The following is a 22057-nucleotide window of genomic DNA, read 5'->3' as shown; positions in this document are numbered from 1 at the left end:
TCATCGATTTTTCACATGGAATCATCTCTTTGTAGTTATTCATTGTGATGGTATTTTGCGTTATCTTGCACTAAAACACATAAAATTCAACTTTGCTGCACAGCATGACGCTTTTTCCGTAGTTCCACCTCTCTGCCTCTTTCTTACTTGTTGTTCACTGAGGGTTTTCACGAGCTGAAAATGTACATGTCATGTCGTATGCCTGTCTCAGAGGCGTTTTTGCTCATTTTTTGCTGTGCTTCCATACTTTAACTATCGCATACTATGGGGCATATGCAGTGCAGTACACGTCCTTGTGAAATCGACCTGGGTAGGCGGCATCAAACCTGGCATTTGGTGATGATAATTGGCTAACAGAGATAGCGTAGCTTATGAGCTAATTAAAGAATGTCATAATTGCCTGTCAACGTCTTGCCTGTTGTCGCCGTGGCACAGAGAGGTTTCATTGCAGGCCTTAAAATAGATTTCCCCTGTGCACCAACACCTCACGCTTCACCTTTTCTTCTCATCAAAGTATACGACAGCCGGCGCTCTGCGAATCTCGAACCCTCCCTCAAACCCTCACACTTATTGGCTGCAGCTAATCTGATGTGGGAATTTTGGGGGATTCAGATCGCGCAGACCGAAAGAGCATTAAGGCTTAACTAGGCAAAGTTCATCATCTAGTCACATGTCTTTTCAAGGTCTTCTGTGACCCCTACTTTATTATTAGAATTCACACTTTCAACTGAGACTCTCTTTTCTGCGTAAAAACAATATAAGGCACTGCTATTGTTTAATGTGGTGAGGGAGAAAGCATATGCTCTTAGCACAAGAATGTCACACCTAAGAGCACACATCTGTTTGCTTAGAGTGATAAATGGCAGCCTGTGGGAGTGTAATGCTTCTATTTGAAGGAGAGTTGTGTGTCACTGTCATTGGAGTTTGAGCTTATACTTGCAAACATGAAACAAATACATACAGTACATGTATGGAATGAAATCAAAGCTGACTGTTTGCTTCCGGCTGACCACTCCACACCACTCTGGTGGTCAGGGATAAATGTACTGTAAGTTCCCATACATCATTTATTTTGCATCCACTGCGTCATTCTGCATCATTACACTGCCATTTTTATCCTCAGCCACTCATAGTTCGCTTCCATTTGTCATTAGGACAAACTGACAGGACAATGTGACACATTTCTTGTAGGGGGAAGCTGCATCATTTACCTGTTTTGGACAAAGTGTCCTTCATGGAAGCGTTATGAGAAGTTACACAGATATACATTTTGTCATTGGAGTCAAATTACTGCCAATTACTGCTATCACCTATTTTGTTTTTTTCCAGGCAAAGCACTTTATTCCAAGTCAAAACCCTAAATTCCCTAATTGTCCCCCAGAAACTTTGGTTGACTCTTTACTAGCTCTTGATCCTAGTGTATAATATTTATAGCCTCATCTATGCTACGACTGATAGCCCATCGTACAACCCCAAGGAGTCCTGCGAACCATATAGCCTGATGATTACTGGAAACTTGTGTTACGGTTAGTTCACTCTTGAATCAGTGCAAGACACCGCATCCTACACTGTACAAAATTCAATACACTGATTTGAAGCTATCTGGGATTTTCCTCAATACAACTGGCGCGTGTAATAGGTGTACACAATCTCCAGTTAGCCGTTCCAACAAGTTTTGGTTTGGTCCCAGGCTTGCCACAATCTCGTCAGAAATCTTCAAAATGCTTAAAGTGCTCATGACACCAAAAAAAGTAAGAAAAAAGGATAACAATGAAAGTACTCACTTGTCATACTGCCGTCATAGTGTAGATAAACAACTATGAAATAGGAGTGACATGAAGTGGTGATTTTGACACGCACCCTCCAGCGACTTTTCTGAAACAACGCCATCTTGGCTGTCACGTCACGACCAGAACACATTCCAGGAACCAGATTCAAACACATGCAGCCATGAACTCGCAGCAAAGCCAAGAAAGTGACATATTCACAACAATAACACAATAACGTTCGCTGATATTGCATTGTGATGACTATGACATAACACACACAAAAAAGTGGCCGCAAGCATGTTTTTTTGACTGTCGGTAATTGACACTGACAATAGCACACACAATACAATAGCAGTGAGCAGCGATCGCTCCTTATTTAGCCCTGGCATGAAACCCCATATTATTATTCTAAGATTCATAGAATAGATCTACTCAACAAATATGGATTCACATACTGAAACTGACCAATCGACTGCAAGGTAGGCTAGAAAGATGAGTGACAGCAATCCATGTTTTGCTAACAATTCCGGTCTAAAACACTTACGGGTGACACCATCAACCAGGTGGCAACAAGCACAGCAATGAACACACGCGAAGAAAGTGGCACATTTACAATAATAATAACATTCGCTAATATTGTGTCGTGAGTAGTATGGTATGTTTTAACTATCAGCTAGCTCTATGCACACTGCACAGAGCTGAAGACGAGTGACGACGATTGTTTTTTTAGCCAGCAATTTAGCATGAAAAGCCATATTATTATTCTAAGATTCGTAGTGACGCTGCATCAAAGACGAACCTTTGGATTTATTGTTGCATGCTACAATAGATCATCAGCCTCCTCTGACCGCACGTCACTGGTGTGAGTGACTTTGGAGTTAATTTGGGGATAAGTTCCGACTTACAACACAGTCTAGGAAAGGAACACATTCATAAGAAGAACACCCACCAGTACCTCTAAAATCGTGCATACAGTTCTTGCCTTGTAATCACCTTCTGCTTATGATGTATTTCTAGTTATACAGGGACATTTTTGATTAAAGAGAACATTTGACCGTTGCGGTTTTGATGAGCGCGACCTCTCAGATAGCATCTCCATGTTTCGTTATGGAAGGTCGCCTCGGCGGTTAAGCGCTCTGAAAGGGCAAACAGCACCGGTGTCAGATGACAGCCTCTTTGGCCAAACGCAATTAATTTTTCTCTTGTCTTGTGTGTGACTCAGTCGCCTGATGAATGGGGAGGACTAAGAGCACAGCAAGATGACTCCTGCATCGGAGTTGTAGCTTAGGGTTTTTTATGAGGAGGTCCAAAAATATGGATGATATGTTAACTGAGGACTCAATATTGTGACTGGCTCTATATGCACAGGATAGAAAACAAAACAACTGATGTTTTAGCTATTTGCATTGTAGTTTTTAACACCAACCTTTGAAAATGTACGTCAAAATGGGAGTTTTTAGTACTGGAGCATTTGTGCTTAGCAGTCTTCTGTCTTGCAAAATGTACTTTTACTCAAATTACTTACACACGTAACATTTTTGTTTTTGTTCAGAAGACAGTTTTAAATAAGATTTGGGAGCATAAGCAGTTGCCACACGTGTGTCGGCGTTCTTTAGCACACGACATCACCACCTACTGGCCTGGCATTCTTCCTGCTGTGTTTTTGGTCAGGATGTCCAATGAGATGTCAGATCATATCGGTATCGTCTTTTTCTCGTGTTAGTGAGACCTGTGCTCCACACAGCAACAAGCTTGCTGTCTCAGTATGTCCGTGGGCTGGTATTATTTGCAAGTTTCGCCTTTGCATCATAAATAAACAATTTGCAATGACCGTAAAGCGCTATATATGTATGGGGGGCCTTCTTTCAATACTTCGAATCAAATAGCGCACTTCAGGAAGGCTAACTCAATAATGTATTGGTCCACAGTATCACACTTTACTTGATGCTTGTGCCATATAGAAATGTGCAGCTTTCCCAAATTGTATTACTGCTGTTGACAGTTGGTTATGTCATAATAGTTTACCATCATGATTTTTTAAAACTCATTCGATACCAAAGACGTACTTATAGGTTTTTATAAACCCGAATGCCCGATCCCCACAATGCATTCTTATGTCTTTTACATTTTTTTGCACGAGAGGCAACAAGCGGTGAACGCATGTCACTTCCAGAGCCATAAAAAAACGGCCACAAGGTGGAAGAAGTGCATTTGATAAACACTCGGCAGCGATCGTAGATGGAAAAATCACACATGGCAAGAAGGAGGAAGTGAGAGAGCGTGGAGGAGTGTACCGTGCAGAAAATTACGCAGTGTAGGGAAATTTTAACGCATGCACACACACAATAAATTATTATTTTGATGTAAAACAACCCCTTTTTTGTGTTGTTTATGTTGGTATAGTAGATATTTGAGCTGTCTCAAAAGTAAAAAATATTTACATCAAAGTGAAAGTTATGCTTGAAATTCTATAGCGTATATCTTTTCACAAAAATCTGGTTTTCTCCCTGTTTTGGTTGGGAACTGATATTTTCCTGAAACTTACCTATTTTCTACTGCTGGTTACTGAAAAATGGAAAAAGGCAGAAACAAAGTTTATTTTCTCATGAAAGATGGGAGTCTAATCTTTCTGTTGGTAGGTTCCATGTTTATATAGCCATACAACACAATATTCTGTGTGCCCTGAAAAGTCAGTCAAAATCGTCTAAAATGGCCGGTACTGAAGAGGTTGTCTTTTGAAAAATGGCTGGGATTGAATGAGTTAATGATTATTTTGTTGGGACACAATGTTTAAAACAAATGTTACTTTTCTATACCTTGTATTGCATATTGCACCAGCAGTGTTTATTTGTGAAATGCATCACAGTAAAATAAGCATTATGTGTTCATTACGCGACAAGAGCTGCTGTCAATAACGGTATCAATAATGATATGCTGGACAATATCAGTATATTGGATATCTGTAAGAAAGCCAATATCAAGCATCTCTAGTTTTTAGTAGTTTGTTTGCAGGTCTATAGAGATGTGGATTATTTTGACAACCCATAGGAACATTAATCAACAGAGTTGACACAAAGTAGTGATAGTGCTCCACTCATTGATTTGCTATGTGATGAATTGCATCTCAGCACTGATATGAGCACCCATCCAAAAATGATCAGATATGAGCAGGACATCAGACGCGAAGGCCCGAGGAGTCGAGTGAGCCTCCTTGCGTCCACTCTCGCCTGCTTGACATGCCGCCGTTTCGAGTTGCTAAGCGTCGCTGCGGGCTGGTGTGTAATGATTTGATTAGCAAGCCATCAGGACAATGTGCTAAAGCATTGCTTCTTTTATGGACTGGAGTTGATGCTTCAAAAACAGCCATGACAGCTGCCATGTCTCGTGATCGAAGCGACTTGACATGGATTTTCGCTGCTTGGCAGAGCCGAGCGACAAAGAACAGCGCCGTTGTTCTGGAGCGACGGGGTTGAGTGCTTCCCTCCTCAACTGTCAGAAGGGAACATCTGTGTTTTGGCAAATGAGCCATGTTTGTTCTCACATGGAGCAATCGGCTGCCTGCAGCCGTCCGAGGTGACAGTCTCAGTCACGCTCCAAGTAACGAGTGAGATAGAAGACGGAATGGAAGGAGGAGCGGGGTGGGGGTGTGGGGGTAAATCCCTGTGTCGAATCCAGCTGCAGAAACCGAGAAGGGAAAGTCCAGCTTTTTTCGCCTTCTGCGCCTGCCCTGCGATATCTGGCATACTGTGGATTACAGACTTGTGCATTTCAAGCGTTTTTATCCCTTCCATTGACAGGAAAAGCGGAAATTGAATCTTACACTTTTTAAAATGTTTACCAGCTTGAGTTGAAAGCGCATGCGGGTTTACGACTAAAGCTGATTTGCAAGCAAGATATTTCAGGAACGCGTTAAATGCTTGAGAGAATATATACAAAAAAGAAGGAGTTTAACACATCGACAAAAGTCCTTTCAGTCTCCAGAAATCCAATCTAACCAACGTCAGCCTTAATTCACTTTAACAGCTATTTGTTATGCCATACTAAAAATCCCATCAAAGGTCCTTCTATATTATACTATTTTTCGTGGAAGGGTGTTGCTAGAATTTATACGGTTTAAAAGTGATTTTAGTAAGCCCTACTGGGAACATGCTGTTTTGTGGGTCTGTGTCCTTAATGCTAATTGGCTGTGTTTGGCCACGCCTGTCTCGTTCACAGTCACATTTTGTTAGTCTGATGATTCGCTGAAGATAAACAAAATGATCAAACTTACAGATCCTACGTTTTGAGCTGCCCGGCGGATACTTGGCAGAGCTCCATACTGTATTTTAAGATGTGTTGCAAAGCCTTTTTATCTTTTTTTTTTTCTCCAATGCTGTCCTTTCTGAAGTGGTGGGCTCATGTCCATCAGGCAGGAGGGTTTTAATTCATGACGTCATAAAAACCAGAAACTTCAAATTAAAAGTCTCAGTAACTCAAAGAGTCCACTTTAAAGTGATTACGTGTTCTTACATTTTGAAACGTTTATGAAACTATATTTAATTACAGTTTATCTTCTATTATTTGACCATATGACCAACAACACTGACTTTATAGCCACTATTAAAACAGATGTGAGTGACATGAATTTTCTCCCCGTCTGTAAACATCTGCTGTAATATAGGCCAAGGTTGAAACTCGAATGAAGAACTTCAGTGAAGGATAATGTGTCCTTCACTTCTTCATGTACTTCAAAGCCAATCAGAGAAATTTGCTGGGTTTGTTCCAGTTACACTCATGTCGGTGTATGTGAAAGTCAAGGTCAAGTGCAATCTTTTTTTTTTTTTCTTGTAAAGCACGATTATTTGTACTGCTGCCATTCAAGTGGGAAGACGGCACAAAACAAAAAGGTCACAGTTTTGGTCAGATGTGGAGGATTTTAGCTTCATTCTGTTTCAAACACATTCTCTTTGTGCTTTTGAAAGGAAATGCGATGCCTATAGCAGAGCCTATTCATGACAGAAAGGATGAAAGTCAAACACAAGATGAATCTGAGCGCATACTGTTGATGCACGGGCACTACAGAGGCAGCAGCAGTAATGAGAGACTGTATTATTCCTCTGTAGAGGTGTTGATTTGCATTTGAAAGTTCCGTACAGCTCACCATAGGCTACAGTGAAGAGAGGAACATGGGATTCTGATCACAAATTATGTGCAATTTAGCTCCATAAGTATCGCTATTCCTACTGCACCCATTGTCACCCCCCTGTCATGGCAGGAAGTAGTAGTATTATCAATTAGGGATGTCAAATTAAACCATTAACAGTGATTAATTAATTGCAATCCTAATTATCGCTTTGAGTGATACGTCTTCTTTGTTAGGAGGTGTTTGCTGACCACAAAGCAGCAAAGTTTAGACTACCACATCAACGCAAAGCTCAAAGTCGTGAGTGCAGCCACAGCTAACGTTAGCAATATAGTGAGCCAGAGCAAAATACTTCGCCAAACTAAACTTGAGGAGAACACCCCACATAAGAGCAAGTCTGCGACCGACAGGCTGATGAATGTTCTTGCCAAGTGGATAGCGATGAACTATAGGCCGATAAAGATTTTAAAAAAGGAATTAATTTGATCAATTAATTACAGATCATAATTAATCTTTTTTTAATCTCTTGACAGCACTATTATCAATATAAGACTGAGTTCTTTTGGCATCCATAATTGTGCATAGCCTCAATGGCATCATGTAAATACAAAATGTAAGTACATCAGTGAAACGAATGCAAAACTAAAACACAACACCCAATTTGTTGCAAATAAAAGTGACAAAAGTGGCCAAACCTCATAACTTCTTCCTCATTGAATGCGTTTTTCTACATGACCATATTTGGCTGAAAGGCTGATTCCTTCATCCACAGGTGAACACAGCTTTCAACCCTGTACAGCAAAAAAGTGTGCTTTGAAGAACACAAATGTTGTTGCCTCGAATGGGTGTTACAAGGTCAAGCTAAGAGACAGACTGACGCTGCCGCTGCACCACAACACAACACAACCCGCTCAGGGACAATGAGACACCATTTGTACAACTGCACCCTCACTGTAGATAGTGGCCATCAAATGATGCCGCAGCGAACAACCCTCTACTTTGTCATCAATGACCCTTTTTTCACACGTGCTCTAATTGAGCCATTGCAATTCCCAGCTTGCAAACCACGAGCCATAAATCTGTCCGTGTGAAGGTGAACGTCAGAAGTCAGTCGGTGTCCAGTATAAAAGTATTAGAGCAAACACGTCAACGTCAGTCAACACACTGTAAACATGATGCTCCAACCCCCACAAAACATCTCAGTAGTCGGCCTCTTGGAAAATATTCATTGAAATAAGGGACACTTATGGCCACAGTTGCAGAGTTGTACTAATATTTGAAGTATGTCACTCTTCAAGGGAATTAATGGCAAAATATGAAAATTATTCAAAATTTACAGGGAAAATGGAAAATTACACAGAATCCATTTGAGAAATTTGCCGGGGAATTTTATGAAATATATGCTACTTTAATGTGGAAAGCACACAAGAGCTCATTAAAAAAAAGTCACGGATGAAATGGGCATATTAAAAAGATGGTTTGATAAAAACAGATTATCCTTGAACTTAAGTAAAACTAAAATAATGTATTTGGTAATAGCAGAAAGGACACGTACGACGTACTCTGTAGGCACAGATGTAGATTACCACACATCAGTGTGCGAATGAATAATGGGTTCACTTCCTTGAAAAGCGCTATAAAATATAAAATCCATTATTATTAAGCAGGGGAAATTCAGTACATTTTCTTGGGAAGTCTAGCCGGGCACTTATGGAACACATAAAGTTAGACATTCCATGGGAATAAACAACTGTGTATGTTTATTCTTATTGGATGCATTTAAAGAACGATTTTGAAGTGAATGGGAATGTCCATAAAATGATATGCATAATAAAAATAGTATGCATTTAGTACAGTGAGTATGAGGGGCACGTGGGGTTCATTATAAACTAAGACCTTGTAAAGAATCAATTTACTGCAATAGTAACGAAGAATGGTGAAGCTTGGGGTCTGAAGGAGACCAACAGCATTCGATTTGAAGTCCTGCACAAAAGCTCACGCTTGCACATCCAAAATAACTTTAATTAGTTACGCAAATAACATGAGAATCCCTGCGAGGTTTAGACAATCTATATGTCAATGAGCCGGCAAGATAAAAAGGCAGGGGTCAGTGAGTAAGGCGTAAACGCAGCTTGTAACATTGCACGCTTGCGCCATTCGATATCGGGCCTCTTCCAGTAATTACTGCTGCTTCTGCTGCTGCATTCCAGTTTCTTTTTCCTCGTTTTTTTTGGAAATGTGATCGCTGTCTGTCAAAGATTCCACGCGGTGTGCCAGATGGAACTCCACCTCTTTTTTAGTAGGAGGTAGAAGGTACGGTGCTGGGATGGATTAAGCTTATGGGAGCCTGGTGGGGCAGTGGAGGGTCATCACCTCCTGTTCTTGTTTTCACGACAGGATGGGGAAAATGAAGATTTGGGGATGTTACGCCACCCTTAAGAACAAATGCTCATACTATTATATCTTTGTTATCCTCATAAAATGAGTGTTTGCTACATCATTTGCATTGTCTCTCATTACCTCATTTTCCTGAGTTTGCACTTGATGTTTGCTCATAGGCTAATAATTTACCATTTCTCTTTGCCAGGATGAGTGAGCGATCCACGCAGTTTGGAAGCAAAGGGTTTTTACTCATCATGGTGCTTGCCATCAGCATCTGGGACATGTCTGAGGGCTCGACAGGTGAGTACATTAGGCTACATCTTGCCACTTAATGTGCCAATGTTGCGGTGTGTCATATACCGCACACATCCAGATTTCCTCCAGAAAACAGTGGGAAGAAGGCAGTTCGTCTCATGTCAGGTGTCTAAAGATTTATATGTGAGTCGGAGCTTTTCTTCCTGTCAGTCACACACACCTGTGACATATTTTTCCAAAAAAACAAGTCTCGAAAAAGAGGGGTTGTCTTATATTTAGGGTCATGTATATATTTTATATGTAGATGTATGTTATATTCAGGTCAATACTAATACACTCGTCCCTTGTTTGTCACAGTTAATTAGTTCCAGACCCGACCGCAATTTTAATTTTCACAAAGTGGGATTCGATATTAATAAACGTTATATTTATGTAGCTATGGCATAGAAAACTTGATTACAATCTTCTAAATACAGTTTTGAACATTGTTAGAGGCCTCCAGCCATGAAATAACACCCCATAGTCACCTTTACATTTGTTTTACCCAATATAGTAGACGTAATCAGAGAAAATATGACATAAATAAGATAACATAGACTCACACGTGAGCAGTTTTTCTGGACAGTGTACTGTTGTTAGGTCATTTAAACCTGCAATAAATGCCTCTTCTGATGATTACATCAGAAGAGGCACCTAGTGGCCAATGTAGAATACTACATTTACAATTAGAATGCCTCTTCTGCCTTGTGTTTGTATTTTAGGTCATTTAGTTAGTTAATTTAGCCATTTGTATGCTTTAAAATGCTTAATTTAGGCCAAGAATATATACAATTTTCTTAACTGTGCATTTTTTAAACTAATAATAGGCCGTATTCAACCAAAAATCACACAAAACAGCAATAATAACTAAATTAATTGATAGAGTGAGGGCGTAATGTTCGAACCGTCACGTAGCGAGGGATGACTGTACAGTGGAACATTGGTTTTCGTACCCCTCAGTTTTCGTACGATTCCGTTTTCGATGAAAGTTTTTGCTAAGGATATGTTGGTTTTCGCACGCTGTCTCGTTTATCGGACGGCCAACAGTGGTGACTCGGTCTTTGTGAAGAATGGTTCTTTTCAAGTGTTAAAGTGCAAAGCGTATTTCTGAGAGTTAGACAAATCTGTGCTTAAAAAAAAAAAAAAGTAACATGGCTGCAAAAAAGTTGCTAGTGTGGAAGGTGAGTTAACACAGGTTTGCAGGGGGAAGGGTTTAACGGAGACACATCACAGAAAGTGGGCTGGGTCTGTGTGTGTCATGATGATTGTACCTGTTGCGGACGTTGGTCATAAAGTTCAAGTGAGCAAGGACACGTCTCTCACCATCCACACTTTAAAGTTAAGTTTGTAACGGACTACAGTGAAATAAAGTCCATGTGGCTCTTCCGTCTCCTTCCCTTCTCCCTCCAGTCCTGTCTTTGTTCACCAGCAAGTCTTCAATAAAGCTAAAAGTAATGTTAAATGCTCATTTATCCATTCCATTCGTCATTTATATGTATTTCGCTTTGTTTTCTGCATGAAAAACTATAATTATTCTCTGTAAAATGTATTTTTGGATAATATGTTTGGGTTTCTGGAACGAATGAACCGGATTTACATTCTTTCTTATCAGTAAAATTGATTCGGTTTATGGGGTTCCACTGTATTTCATTATATTGCGTTTCATATTAAAAAGGCTGTTTCATATTAGGACAAAACCAGTCATGCGTCCCCTCTTTTCTCTTGTAACAATATAACTAATTATCATAAATTGTAAGTATAGCTGTCTGCGTGTGTGTCCACTGTTAAACAATTAAAAACACATCCACGCTATTGAGCCTAGTGACTTTGTCCTTAATTATTATAGAAGACAAGGGCACTTTAGATGATTTTCAATCAGCCTCACATACATTTGCGGATTAGACACAGCAGCGCAGCAAATGGCTACTCATCTAAAAGTAGACCCCAATAAATTTTTGTCAAATCTGGATATATTTTTGCTTCAAAGACCGTAGAGCTGTGACATTGCGGATTTGAATGAAACTTTATATTCATGGCACGTGGTTAGCGATTAGCAGGAAGTGATGGCTTCAGGGTTCATGGTTGGCTTTGCTGCATGTTCACATCAATATGTCAATCACAAAATGTTCAAAAAACTTCCCCACCAAATGCCCACTTTTGTCGCAACTTTACCCATGCTCTAATGTCAGACACTCTTCTGAGAGCTGGCGGAGTTGCCATCCATCTGTTCACTTTCCAAACCAACAGGACGTGAAAAATAAAAATACAAAATATCCCCCTCAGTAATATGAGCTAATTGTATCGAGTCCAACTGGCGTTAATCCCTTTCTCATTAAAAGTGTTGTCAAGCTTTGTAAACCCAGCGAGATCAATTATGGCAAGTTGGTAACATTACAAGTGGAGGCCAAGCCACATGTTTGATCACTCCACGGCCGCGCTGACAACACACAGCCGCCGGTAATTGGTGGCGTACAGGCGTCGCTCCTGGCGGACAGGATGTCCATTTGCGAGCATGATAGATACGCACCTCTCTTCCTTTGTCGACCAATTAGGTGAGAGTGTGCCTCTTTGATGCGCTCGCCTTTGACTGGCAGGGACGCGTACTCAAGGCGCTCATCATTCCAGCAGGAAGTGGATGCGAATAATCTCACATCCTATTTCTCTCTGATAACCATCGCGGCATCGCTAATTTCCCTTGTGCGTTGTGTCTGTGCCTGTAAAGCTGTTGTAATTCAAGGCATGCAAGCAGCCCAGCACACATCCAAAATACACCAAATTAATTTGTTCCCAAAGATAAAAGATGGGGGAAGAAGGAAAATGGGTGAATTCAGTTCATCACCAGTGTGGGACAATCTATTTATTCCCTTTGCCAGGGAGTTTGTGTTTGTTAGTGAGCTTTGTTGTTAGGTGTACAGAGCTCAACACGGTAGCTTTACAATGGGAGCCCACACATCGACCACGAACTGCACAGTTGTCGATGAGCACAGTGTAGCTCCCCAGTTGGGGTGCCACAAGATCTCGCAAGTAGGGATGCTCCGATCAGGGTTTTCCGATACCGATCATCCCTGAGTGAGAGCCGCCGATACCGATCACGTGGATGAACTGTACATTTTTCAGGGGTGCCGTTAGACAAGTCCAAGGGCCCCCGGCAAATGTCTAATGATTAAAAACATAAAGGTTTGGCCAGATTGTCTTTTTTTGTCTTTATTTGCGTGAAACGATTTTTGTACTATTTGACACAAACCTGAAGTTAATTGGATTTGTTGTTGAGTAATACGAATACATAGGAAATAAAGGGACTGGCAACATTTTAAGGGTCACTGACGTGATTTATCAACTTAAATATGTTCTATATTGTTTGTAATCGTGTAATTATTTTTTATTGTGTAGTTCTTTGCCGCCCCGCCCCCCACCCTAAATATATCGCTGTGAAAGTATGCTTTGAATGGTTGTTGCTATGATGGCAAAGTGTTTAGAATACAATATGTAAAGAAGATATGACTTACTGTGTTCTGTGGCAACTTTGAGGCCATTCTCCTGCTTTTTTCCTGTGTAGCATAGCATCAGGAATAGCATCCTAGCATCCAAAATGCATTTATACCGTACTTTCAAGCCAAATGCTCCTTGTAAAGGTGTTTTTTCATAGCAGTCGTCAGTGAAATGAATGTGAGGCGGTGCTCCCTTTGTCCATTGTCTGTGTACTTGTTTCATTCGCTGCAGTCTTTTGGGAAAGACAACAAACTTAGAGTATCACCCGGACACTGTGAACAGCCAGCGGCAACACGTTTTGGCATGACTACTATTTTGATGAAAAATATACCGAACAAAGTCGACGAGCTGCCTCTCGTCGAAGGGTTTGTTTACTAGGACTTAGCTGAGAGCTGTGCCTTTGCCGACGTCACTTGGGAAACGACCCTTTTTCGATCAATTTTCATATTTAATGTTAATTTATGCATTATTTGTATGCATGCAGTTATGTTCTTCCTCATTTTCTTGACAAAATGCCTTAATAAATTCCTCTAAAACGCTCTTTGGGCATGTAATTGTATGTATTCATGTTTCAAAAGATGGCATTGGCAATTAAATACATTTGCTTGGTTTGACTTAAATAAAACTATAATTAATTACATAAATGAAAGCATAATTTAAAAAACAATCAATAAAAATAAAAACGACTCAAATAAAACTGCGTCGCAACTAAATGACCGTTGGAAAATGTGGGTCCCAGGTTGAGATCAGTTGAGAACCCCTGCTTTACAGTAGAATGACATTTAGTCAAGAAGATAAAAACCTGATAAGTTCATGCTCAATTCATTTCATTTTATTCAAGCGAGTGAAACCAGTTTTGGTCGAAAAAACAGACCAAAATCTGAAAGTGATGAAGACTGGTCCTCTGCACAGAAAAATAATGATTTATCAAGAGGCAAAACTGAAAGAAAAAAATGGAAATGTACCTGATTGTAGCAAAATTATATTTATGTGTATGCAGGGTCAAAAACTGGAATGTAAAAGCCGTTTCTCGAGCTCAGATTTGACAGCAATTTAAATTATCTATTTTAATTTACCAATTTAGCATGGAAAGTACCATCTATCTTTATTATGTCCCATTATGTAGGATATTATTGCCTTTTTTAAAAATTTAAATTAAATGAAGCTCATGTCATCAATTAAGAGCAGACATTTACTCATTAATTATGCAGGGGACATATTTTTATGCCTTGGCAGAGGTCTGCATTCTCGGATTCTCGGATGATCAATAATTATTAAATATTAGCACACAAAGGTGCATTGGTGAAGCATGGATAGCACGATTGAGTGTTTGAGTGGTGCAAAGCAGGGTTTCTGCAGCAAAGCAATGATTACATTATCATTCCCATCAGCGCTGTGAACGATATAAAGTATGCATCATTTGCACTTTCCGCGCCCTCTTTCGGGACCCCGCACATAAGCCCGGTATTTTCACCACCACGCTGAGTAAAAAAAAGCTCAATGAAAGCAATCTCAAAGGATTCAGTGAGACAACATTTTACTTCAGAAAAAAAAAAAAAAAAAAAAAAAAAACATGTTTGCAGTCGCTATCAGGTGGATGCCGCGGTATTTCTCGGTATGATCAAATGTCGTTCTCGACAGCTCGCTTAGTGTGCATGGAAAAGCTGCGTGTAAAAATGAGTCACAGTGACTCACACAACTCCATTTAAATTCCACCCCAACACCAATGGAACAGCTGAGGAATGTTTTATTCAGACTTCAGAATAAGAGCACTCAGGTAGAGCCACTACAACATTAGTATGCTGACTACTCATTCCCTCCATAGGAGCCGTGGCATTTAGTACAATTTTGCATGAAGTGCTGTGCTCTGATGTGCTAATGTGAGTTGTTTAGGCATCGTTACATAATTATGTAAATTGATCCCCTATTAAGTATATTTCAAAGTCAAGTTTTACTCCTTGTTAGTTATTTAAGAGATTCAAGTCGGGTTTAGACAATGGCATGCTTACTTTCATGCAGATGACTAAATATTTGTTTATAAGCAGTTTGAAGGAAAACTGCACTTTTTGGGGGGAATTTCGCCCATCATCCGCAGTCCTTTTGTGAAACATGAAAACATACAGGGATATCGTTCTCTTTTCTGTCCGTTCTAAAGTTATAAAAACAGATAAAAAGGGACGGCTCATTACTGCCTTCTGAAGAAAAACTCCAAAAAGCACCAACAACGCTTCATTTACATATAATGTGATGTGCATATTAACCCAGCTACAGCAACATTGTTCTTATTATTATTAACATACTTACACCAAACTACGTTACTGGCGTATCAATACTTGGCACACCACACCAGCTAGCTACTAGGTTCACCGCCGCGCCGCAGTCTCAATGCTTCAAAAATACGAAAAAGGTAACAGTACATATCGGAGCTGCCGCCACTGCTGCTGTGTTTTTATTTTTTTTATTTAGGTGCAGGCGTTTGTTTCTATGTTGCCATGTGAAATCAATGCGCCCAGGAAGGAAGTTCCGGTAATGCTTAATAGGACCAAAATATGGCAAAATACTGTAAGTATTGCATGTTATCATGAATGTACGTGTTACTACGTGGTTACAGCATGAATATAAAACCATAACACCTTGTTGGAGGTTTTTTAATAGCGGCCTTTTGTAGGCTGCATAGGTGGATCCCATTATGTGCAGTAATGAGCTGTCTCTTTTTATCTGTTTTTGTATCCTTAGAATGCACAGTAAGGGGAAAGACTTGTGTCTTATACAGGTATAAGGATTGAGGATGATGGGCAAAATTCCCTAAAAAGTGCATTTTTCCTTTAAGGGAGTACCCACACAAGGCCAATCATGCCGTGCTTGGGCCTACTTCATACCTAAAAAGCATGTTTGGCGATTGTGAGAGCACTGATCCACGGCCAAGAACGGCACGACGGGTATAGATGGGCCACGATTCCGTGCAGACTCACATGCATCACAAATTCTTAATGATAACCAACTCATTTCATAATAGATATAATTCAAAAGTCAAACCCAGAATGTGTTCACAAGCCCGCAACTCCATTTGTGTACGTAAAAAGGATGTGCCATTTCATGAATGCTGCCACTGTTCTTGCAAGTCATTCATGACAGCCTCCACATCGCACAATATTATTGATCAGAACCACTCAAAATAAGGCTGGAAATAATACACAAAGTCAGGGAAACTGCAGTAAAACAGCAGTAACCAAGTGATGGGCGACAAGCATGCTCAGGCCAGCAGGGGCTGGGGGGAGGGGAGGGGTGGCCTCGTCCAGCACGGTAGCGTCCTACAAATGAACGGACAAAAACATCCTGCACACGATGGACTGGAAGCTGAAAAAAGGGGGAACCAATTCCACATTTTCCATAATGGGATTGCCATGTGTCCCAAAATGTTTGCCCATAAATTTTGTTAAGATTCAAACATCAAATTGCATGACTTGTAAATAGACATGCTCGACATTTGGCTTTCTTTCTGATATGCAATATATCGATATTTTCGTTACCGATATAGGCAGCAGCTCTTCCCTCAAACCAATGTCAGGTCACATCTCGTGTAATGCATGAACACATTATGCTTCTTTTACACACAAATAAACAGTTTGTGCAAAATAAGACAAATACTGCAATAAGCTAGGTAAGTCCCAGAAAAAGTGCCATATTTATTTTAAATATTTAGTCTCAGCAAAAGTAAAAAAAAAAACAACAAAAAAACATGACCAATAGTCAACTAAAATAACACGTATCAACAAATAATTTGAAATACTACTGAGAAACTGATATCGATTTATTTATCTGTACTGTACAAACTGAACTCGAAACTGAAACCAGCGAAATGAAACAAAATGGAGAGCAGTCAAGCATTTAAGCGTATCCGAGAGTCAGATTGCATGCAGAGTACAACAAATTCACACATGTTGGCAGGTCTGCACTAATATTGAAAGTCCTCGAGGAAGGTATCACTGCCTCTCACGTACCCCCCTGACAGTTCACCGCACCCCGGCAGGGGGGCCCACCCCACTATTTGAGAAGCACTTTATTAAAGGAAGATGCCTTATTCCCCTTCGCAGCACTTTCATTGCAAAGTTAATGTCAGCCGATGTGCCAGCTCATATTACCAAACATCCCTACTTGTAAATGAAGTTAGCCAAAGACTTCCTCAATGAATGCAGGTGGCCTCCTAAAAAGTTGCTAATGCTTATTCACACTCTGCCACAAGGTGTGAAAGACAAACACCCATCCGGAGCAAGTCAAGCCGCTTGAATGTTTGCTCAACAAGAGCAGCCAGAATCTCTCTGTAAAGGACGTGCTTCACACCGAGAGGCTGTGTCGTGATGGTCCCGATTGGCCATGGAAGCTCTTCTTCAATGCCCACTCAGCTTTCTTCGCCAGCAGATGCAGAGAAAAGCAGTCACAGCCGAGTGTCTATTTCCCTATGAAAACCAACATTTGCAATCTGCTGTGACAGAGGGTCCCCTTGATCCGTTTGTTAAACGTATTCATGACTATGGGACAGGCATGTCAACCTGAACAGCAGCATTCATGCGCATTCCTTGCTGGTGAGGATGCAAATATCATTTGATGTTTCATGTTGCACACCTCTCTCGGCGTCTGTGTAAGACATGCAAATCTAAAAGTGCCCACACGTTAAACGTTAGAAAGGTGTAGGAGGACGACCGCAATTTGGGAGAAGTTGGGAGAAAATTGGCTTAGCTTTTATATTTGGAGGCAATCTTTTTACAGTTACATTTGAAATGCCTTCAAAGAGAAGATGCCTGTAGAAGACCATCATGTATCTCACTAAACAGCTTCAGGATTTAGTTTGATGGGTTGAGGTCAGGACTCATCCAAACATCAGGGACCTAGCTTTGGCACTGGAAACAAAAAAGTGCCTACGCCAATAAAATTCCATTGAAAATGACTCTGAAGTGAAACAAGAGTAAGATGACAATTAGGACCCCCAATCTCTGTTTATCACGACAGAAGTGTCTTCAGAAGGCCACACCTCGTGGAAATGTCACACGCAGCTAATAGAGGCAGGAGCAGTTCAGGCTGTAAATAATTCAGACAACGGAGCGTGATCTGGAAATTGGCTCTTAAGTTCTGCAGCGCCGTACTTGCATCATTCTACACGTCGGACATACGCAGCATGCATCAATCATTTTACACTGGATAAAAAGGTATTTTATGGACACAGGAAGGTAATAAAACACAGTATTAAAACAGTAAATACAATACTTAAATGAAACAGTAATAAAACAAATTAAAAGCACTTTGTTGTTACTGTCAGTATAAAGAACTGGCAGTGACCTTGCAATTGTGTAGACTGTAGTGTTGAAGAGATTTGTGGTTTCTGACTGTCTGTGAATGAGTCCTGACCGTGCGTGTGTGTGTGTCTGTGGGGGTGCAGACTGAGGAGGACAGGTGCATGCAGAGGGGACAGTTTGCTGATGTTGTTTTGGCAGTGTTCGGGCCAACAGCAGCCATCATTAGCGGCTCATCCTTAAGCGGTGTTTACACTTGCAAGCATTTTTCCTCCGCATTGTCTCGCAAGTTGCCGTGGCATTCCGTGTCATTTAGCCTGAAAAGCCTGTTTACGGCCCAAAATGAAGTTTTTAATTAATTTAAGGGAGCGTGTACGTAACCACGAAATTCCGTAACACGCAACGCTGTAAACCAAGGACCACCTGTATTTGGAATTGTTGTGCTCACAAGTTCCACCTAATGTGTTGCTTTCAAACCACTGTTGACAAACATGATGGCATTATAACGTGCTGAAATAAACATTGCACGAGTTGTGTGCAAAGCTTGTAAATAAAATCATGGAAAAAATGATTAGACCACCCTTGTTTATTGCTCCATTTTAATGCCTGGTACAACTAAAGGTACATTTGTTTGGACAAATATAACGATGATAACAAATATAGCTCATGAGAGTTTAATTTTAGAGCTGATATGTAGCAACTTCCATGGTTTTCTTGATAATAACCAAAATCAAGTTCTTACATGAATAGCTATAGCATTGTACCACCAAAAAATGTAACTCTTCTGAGCTATTTTTGTTGTCATTGTTATGTTTGTCCAGACAAAGGTACCTTCAGTTGTACCAGGCATTCAAATGCAACAGAAACTGAAGAAACAAGGGTGGTCTAATCATTTTTTTCTATGACTGCATGTTGTTTTTACTCTAAGGGATTTCCTGGCTGATCCACTAATATTTTAAGCCATGAAAAAAGGGGAACTGTTGCCACCATGGCAACGACCAAAGTTGTATTCTCCTTATTAGAAGCAAGAATGTGATCTAGAGGATTTTCGAGGTGTTATTCTAAAATTTAATTATTACATATAGTGGCTTTAAAACTGCCACCTATCTCAGATTCAGTATGTACATTTGTGCTAATGTTCAGATGCATTGTGTGTACAGTATCCTTGGAATATGTTCAACTGTAAGTGCGCACGTGCAGCTGATGGGAGTTTGATTTACAGTTTGAATTACAGGAATTATAGATAGCAGCGATTTTCTTAATAAGGACACAAGAAAATCAGTCATTGTACAAGATGAGAGTCGTTTAAAGAAAATGTCTTGTCTCCTTTAATGAGTATTAACACTGAGAGAGATAAAAGAGGTGCTGTAAAGACCCGAGAGATGCTCTTATGGGACTCAATCCAAGGCCAAAAGCGGAGGGTAATAACTTACTACACCACAACAGGATTAAACACTGATTGTTCTTTTTTTCCCTCCTTCTTTTTTTCATGTCATCTCTCCAGCGGCGCAGCATGTTCCCACAGGCACCTGCGAGGTAGTTGCCTTGCGTCGCTGCTGCAACAAGAACAAAATCGAGGAGCGCTCACAAACCGTCAAGTGCTCCTGTTTTCCGGGCCAAGTGGCCGGCACCACCAGAGCGGCCCCTTCCTGTGTAGATGGTACGATCCACCACAATCTTTTTGTTGCTATGAGCACTTGATTATCATCCAGTATCATCTACAGCAGTGGTTCTCAACTGGTTTGCCTGCAGGATCCACCATCACCCCAACAAGTATTGGCCCCAATTGTGGGAATTTTTCAACTTCTATTTAACTCAAACTTCTCATATGATGTATCTTATATTTATGGCACGCTCTTCTCCAGCAGATATCTGCAGCTGTGTGTTGGACGGATGGCATGTTTAGTCTTCACCCAATGTCCTTTCTGTCCCACTCAAGCTTGACAGTCGCCCAGAAACATGGCATGCACCTTGCGGTGGCGTAGTAAGAAAATGGCGTAGACAAGATCGTGAGGTGCATTCAAAGACATTGGGTCATTACTAGGGATGACCCGGATACTCGTTGTAGATGAGTATCGGTTACGGGTAATGCATTTTTGCCAAGTACGAGTATGAAACGAGTACAGCTCGTCCTTATCCGTGATCGTGACGGAAAATCCTCATTATGTATTCTCTCTTCACGCTCTCTGATTGGCCAGTGACCACCCCTCTCTAGACATAAACACAAATGACACGTTTATACTGCTGCAATGCTAACTCTCTCGCGTCGCAGTGGTCTTCATCCGCACATGTAAACACTGAAAACTACTAAATTTGGATATGTCATAATATGGACTTCATGCTGTTTCTAATATTTTGGTTACCTAAGGTAGGGCAACCACTATGTCCATAAACCACAGTACAACTTTATTAGCTTGACCTTGCCATTTGTCAGTATTTTCACACAATGTGTTAAATGTTAAAAGTAGAGGCCGTCACCAAAGAAGCTTCAAACGGTTTCCTTTAATGAAGAATGCGCCTCTTAACATGCTAATGAGTCAGACCTCAGGCCCAGCACGAGTGCTGGCTGTGCTTTGGTCTAAGACGCAGCTATTCTGCCTAAACTCTGGATCCAATTGTGTTTGACCTATTCCCTGACATTTTAGTATTGACATTTTCTGCAAATTACAGCTGCGAGACGCCGGCCACAGTTTAACGCTTCATGGGTGTTCTCAGCAAAAATGACCAGCACTTAACCTTTTAATTATTCTCTCTTTCCCCTCCAAGATGGGATTACCTTTAGCTGCGCTCTGTGTGACGCAGCCTCCTCTTTGATAAATCATCACATCGGCGGGGACTTGTGTGGATTTGAGTGACGCCTTTAAAAGCAGTGACTACTGATGCAAAAATATGAAAGTAGTAGCTACCTCGCAATTAACACACATAGCAGTGTTTTTTTGCCTGGCTTTGCACTCCAAACAATCATTTCAAACTCAATAATCCACCTCTCATTACACAATGCGCCTCTTGTTGCCTCACTAATGAATGAGTCCAAGGTCAAAGCCAAATTTGTGGGCATCTCTAACTAGCCACAATGAGAATAAATGAATAAGCAGCTCGCTTCCAGATGTTTCCAGCCATCGTATTTACCTCGGCATCATTAACTGTTAACTGAAACGTATACGATGTGCTTCACATAGTTAGCGTTTAACAAGAAACCTCGGTGGCTTTTTTGTTAATAGCCGCCGTTGCACAATCCACCATCTGCCCGCCACTGACCTCGTGCGCAGCGCTGATATATAAGCTATAAAGTGCAGGATACAAATTGAGTCAAGTGTCATTCCAGTGCAATTTACTCTATCGAGGCTATGCTGTTATGTACAGATTACAATAACCGCCATCCTCTGCTAATGCTAGTTGAAGAGGACGTGTAATATAGTAATAAAGATAATGACCTCTGCGTTACACCACATCTGCAGTGGACTAGCAGTGATGTTTACATTTATAGGATTGTGCAAGTGTACGTAATGTTGTGGCAAGGAAGTAGATACAGCATATTCCGAAATATTAAAGAAAAAATACGCTATTTTGTAAAAGTTGTAATATTGTGAGAAATAAAGCAAAATAAAGTTGGAATTTTGGGGTGGGAAAGTTATAGTATTATGGAAATAAAGCCAACATTTTATGGAAATAAAGTCAAAATTAGTATTACAAAAAGAAAACTTACAAAGACG

General features: G+C 40.5%; 1 protein-coding gene across 1 annotated transcript in view; it reads left to right on the top strand.

Annotated features, from left to right (window-relative positions):
* The window catches only part of LOC129195114 (chemokine-like protein TAFA-2), a 48813-nt gene that overhangs the window by 19128 nt on the left and 7628 nt on the right, over positions 1-22057 (top strand). The window contains exons 2-3 of the mRNA XM_054800864.1: positions 9479-9573; positions 19849-20004. Of these exons, the coding sequence (XP_054656839.1) occupies positions 9480-9573; positions 19849-20004 (250 nt within the window). The 5' untranslated portion in view covers position 9479. The remainder of the gene's footprint in view (positions 1-9478; positions 9574-19848; positions 20005-22057) is intronic.

The sequence above is a fragment of the Dunckerocampus dactyliophorus genome, chromosome 15 (genome assembly GCF_027744805.1).
Source record: "Dunckerocampus dactyliophorus isolate RoL2022-P2 chromosome 15, RoL_Ddac_1.1, whole genome shotgun sequence".
Classification (NCBI taxonomy): Eukaryota; Metazoa; Chordata; class Actinopteri; order Syngnathiformes; family Syngnathidae; genus Dunckerocampus; species Dunckerocampus dactyliophorus.
Note: the sequence above shows the minus strand (reverse complement) of the source record. Positions and strands in the feature narration are given on the sequence as shown.